The sequence below is a fragment of the Triticum dicoccoides genome, chromosome 6B, assembly GCF_002162155.2.
Source record: "Triticum dicoccoides isolate Atlit2015 ecotype Zavitan chromosome 6B, WEW_v2.0, whole genome shotgun sequence".
Lineage (NCBI taxonomy): Eukaryota > Viridiplantae > Streptophyta > Magnoliopsida > Poales > Poaceae > Triticum > Triticum dicoccoides.
In genome coordinates, this window is record NC_041391.1 from 79,137,887 (window position 1) to 79,141,108 (window position 3,222).

Genomic DNA, 3,222 nt, shown 5'->3' on the forward strand with positions numbered 1-3,222 from the left:
GGGAGAAATCCCTGCCGGTTCTTCCAGCAACGACGCGGTGACGCCTGCGGGTGCCTACACTCCTTCCTGAAGGGTATCGGTGGTGCTCAGCCCCCCCCCCCCCCAATCCCCCCAGCATGCCGGGGGAAACCCTAGGACACCTCCGGTTAGCAGCGTCGTCGGCATCACATTTCTTCTTCGTGGTGCTGCTTGGTACGCGGCGGTGCTATGTGTGCTTGGTGTGCTGCTCGCGCAGCGTTCCTATGTGATCGGTGTTGGTTGCTTTATAAATAAAGCGGGGAAATTCTTTTTCGGTAGTAATGATTGTCTTTGGTTTCGTTAATGAAATTGGAGAGGGCACCCTCTTTTATATTCTATAAAAAAAAAGCTAATCCATCCATGAACCGATCGATAGTAGCAAGTAATAAAGGGGATGATGAATCAATCCATGGCGAGGTACTGCAGATGCTGGTGATGATATCCTCCCAGCACCTGGTGGTGCAGCTGGTAGTGGTCCCCGGCGGCCGCCGGCACCGCCTGCCCGTCCATGCCATCGAGCTTTGCGTTTGTCGGCGGCGGCGGAGGGACCGGGGACGACCACGTGCCGCCCCCGCTGTACATCTCCCTGGTCACCTCCAGCAGCGAGTCCCTCACCCTGTCCGCCGGCACCGCCGCCTCGTTGTCCTTCATCTGCGAACCAACCAAAGCCCACCGTGAATCTCTATCGGCAGGCTGCAACAATGGCGATCGGCCGGCGGGGATCGCCGGCGAGAGCGGAACGTACGACGGCGCGGAAGACGTTGAGGACGAGCTTGTTGTAGGAGGTGACGTTGATGCTGGTAATCTGGAGGCCGAGGGCGGCGATCTCGTCCATGATGCGGACGAAGCGCCCGGACTTGTGGGAGCACAGCACCTGTAGGAAGAACTCCTTCCCCTCCACCTGCCGGACCTCCACCTGCGGCTCCATGTCCTGGTCCTCCGCCTCCTTCTCCTCCTCGTCGCCCGCCTCCTCCTTCCGGAGCCGCTTGCCGCCGGCGGACGGGAACGGCTGCTGCTGCGGCGAGTCCTCGTCGTTGTCGAGGCCCGGCGGCGGGTGGTCGTCGAGGAGCACGTCGGGGGCCTTGCTGTCGCCGCCGGTGATCCCCGGCAGGTTTGGGTCCTCCAGCTCGTCCTGCAGGTCCTTCACCTGCTTCTGCAGCCCCACTATGTAGTCGATCGCGTCCCCGAGGATCGACGCCCGGTCCATCTGCCGACATGGATCGACGCTTTGAAATTTACAAGAATCGTGCATGGCGGGTGGCGGCGGCCATAGAAGGATGATAGTGATTACCTTGGTAATGTTTGGGACGAGGGACCGGAGCTTGTAGAGGCGTTCGTTGAGCTTCTTCCGCCGCTTCCGCTCCGCCTCGAGGTTCTTGCACTGCTGCCGCTTCCCGCAGCCGTCTTTGCCGGAGCCCCTCTGCGTCTCGCCGTCGACTTCGTCGTCGGGGTCTCCCAGCTGCATATCGCTCCCCTCCGACCCCGAATCTGCCCTCCCCACGCCCGAGCCGTGCAGCTGCTGATGCTCCTGCGCCACCGTCGACGGCGGCTCGCTGCTCTCTGCCGCGTACTGCCACCCCACGCCCGCCGCGCCATCCTCCTGCACTCCCGCCAGGAACGGCTCGCCGGAGCCGCTTCCCCCGGCGCCGTCGAATAGGTTGAGCGACGCCGCCGCGTAGAGCCGCCCGGGGTCTGCCGCCGCCGCGTCCCACGCGAACCCCTGCGCCTCCGTCTCCTGCCACCCCTGCCCACCGCCACCGCACTGCGCCATGACCAGCTCAGCCATCTGCTGCTCCTCCGCCATCTGCATTAATCGCACCGAGTCATGTCAGCAGTCAGCCGTATATATAAACGGACCATGGAAACGCGAAGGCTGTTGCGTACGGTGCACCGCCGTTGCCGCCGCCGCCGCGTCGGCTCACGCGAACGGCGTGCTCCCTAACTACCTCCAAAACTAACCGATATTTCCCATCACCGGCCACGCACGCACGTACATATCTCGACGCGAAGAGCTCGACGATCCCGCCGGCGACGGGGACGAGGAGCCGCGTCTTCTCGCCGCCGCTGGAGGCAGCCTCGTAGCCCGTGAGGAGATCCGGGCCCGGCGACCCGCCACTGCTCTGCCAGATTGGCTGGTTCGACAGTAGCGCCTGAGCGTGCATCCTGACCAAGACCAGCCAACAAAATCAGCAGTCAAACAGAGCGCCGACCAAAACTTAATGGCGATTGGCGACCGACATGACCGGCAGGCAATTGCATCCAGGAGAAGAAGAAGAAGCCAGTTTAATTACCCGACGGAGGAGGAGTCAAGAGGGATGGAGCAAGGCACGTCGGCGAGCGTGGCCACCTGCGCCTCGAACTCGGCGCTGCAGCAAAACCCCGCCATCTCCAAGAACCTGCCGTATGTCCGTCATCGCCGCCATGAATCATCATCATCAAGCTCTGGGAACACAAATGGTATGAACAATAAATCGAACACACACGCAGAAGCGTCCATACCTCTGGTCAGGAGAGAGCCGCCAGTAGATGCAGTAGTCCCAGCCGTGGGAGCCGCCGACGAGCGGCCTCAGCGCAGCCTCCACGGTGCCGCCCCCTCCCCCTCCATGCCCATGAACAGCCGCACCGCCGTTGAGGCTCTGCTGGTGATAATCTCCTCCTCCCATGGCTCAGCTCAGCCCAGCTAAGCACCAGTGGTCAGCTTGTCCTAGGATTGAGCAAGTGAAGTGAGTGACACATCGATCAATTCAATCCATGCATACGTAAGGCTTTCGCTGCTGCTAGCCAGCTGCTGTCAGGAATCAGGATAGGATTTGTTGATGTCACCGGTGTCACAGGCCAGCAAGAAACTTCAGATTATTACATACCATTGCAGCCAGCAAAGCTTGTACAACACATTATATAGTACTAGCTAGTACTATCATGCATGCATCATGATCATCAGCAAGCAGAGGATCAAAAACAAGGGTGAACTAGTAACAAAATTGCATAAACCTAGACTGCTTGGTGTCATTGTCATGGTTGTTCTTGGATGGGCTCAGGAGAAAGCTACCTTTCAGTAGAGGCTGCCTGGCGATCCGCCGGCAGATGGACCGATCCGGAAAAACGGCGTGTATCAGCTGAAAGCAATCGCTAACCGAAGAACCATCTCAACTGAATGCTGCTAGCTGCAGGGGTGTTGCATCATCATTCATCAGCAAAGCATAG

At 60.0% G+C, this 3,222-nt stretch overlaps 1 protein-coding gene across 1 annotated transcript; it reads right to left on the reverse strand.

Moving 5' to 3' along the window:
• Positions 1-322: 322 nt before the first annotated feature.
• LOC119324913 (transcription factor TDR-like) lies at positions 323-2,862 on the reverse strand. The gene is made up of 6 exons (XM_037598678.1): positions 2,518-2,862; positions 2,310-2,414; positions 2,013-2,181; positions 1,310-1,822; positions 764-1,225; positions 323-669 (listed from the first exon to the last, which is right to left on the reverse strand). The coding sequence occupies exons 1-6, from the start codon at positions 2,679-2,681 to the stop codon at positions 421-423; spliced, it is 1,662 nt and encodes a 553-aa protein (XP_037454575.1). The 5' UTR covers positions 2,682-2,862; the 3' UTR covers positions 323-420.
• Between the last annotated feature and the right edge of the window lie 360 nt (positions 2,863-3,222).

Bases quoted from the DNA above. Each gene is read 5' to 3' on its own strand.
- LOC119324913 (XM_037598678.1), bottom strand. From the start codon at position 2,681: ATGGGAGGAGGAGATTATCACCAGCAGAGCCTCAACGGCGGTGCGGCT. The intron at 1,823-2,012 runs GTACGTGCGTGC...CGATTAATGCAG, and splicing joins AGCTCTTCGCGTCGAGATAT to ATGGCGGAGGAGCAGCAGAT. The intron at 1,226-1,309 runs GTAATCACTATC...CCATGTCGGCAG, and splicing joins TCGTCCCAAACATTACCAAG to ATGGACCGGGCGTCGATCCT.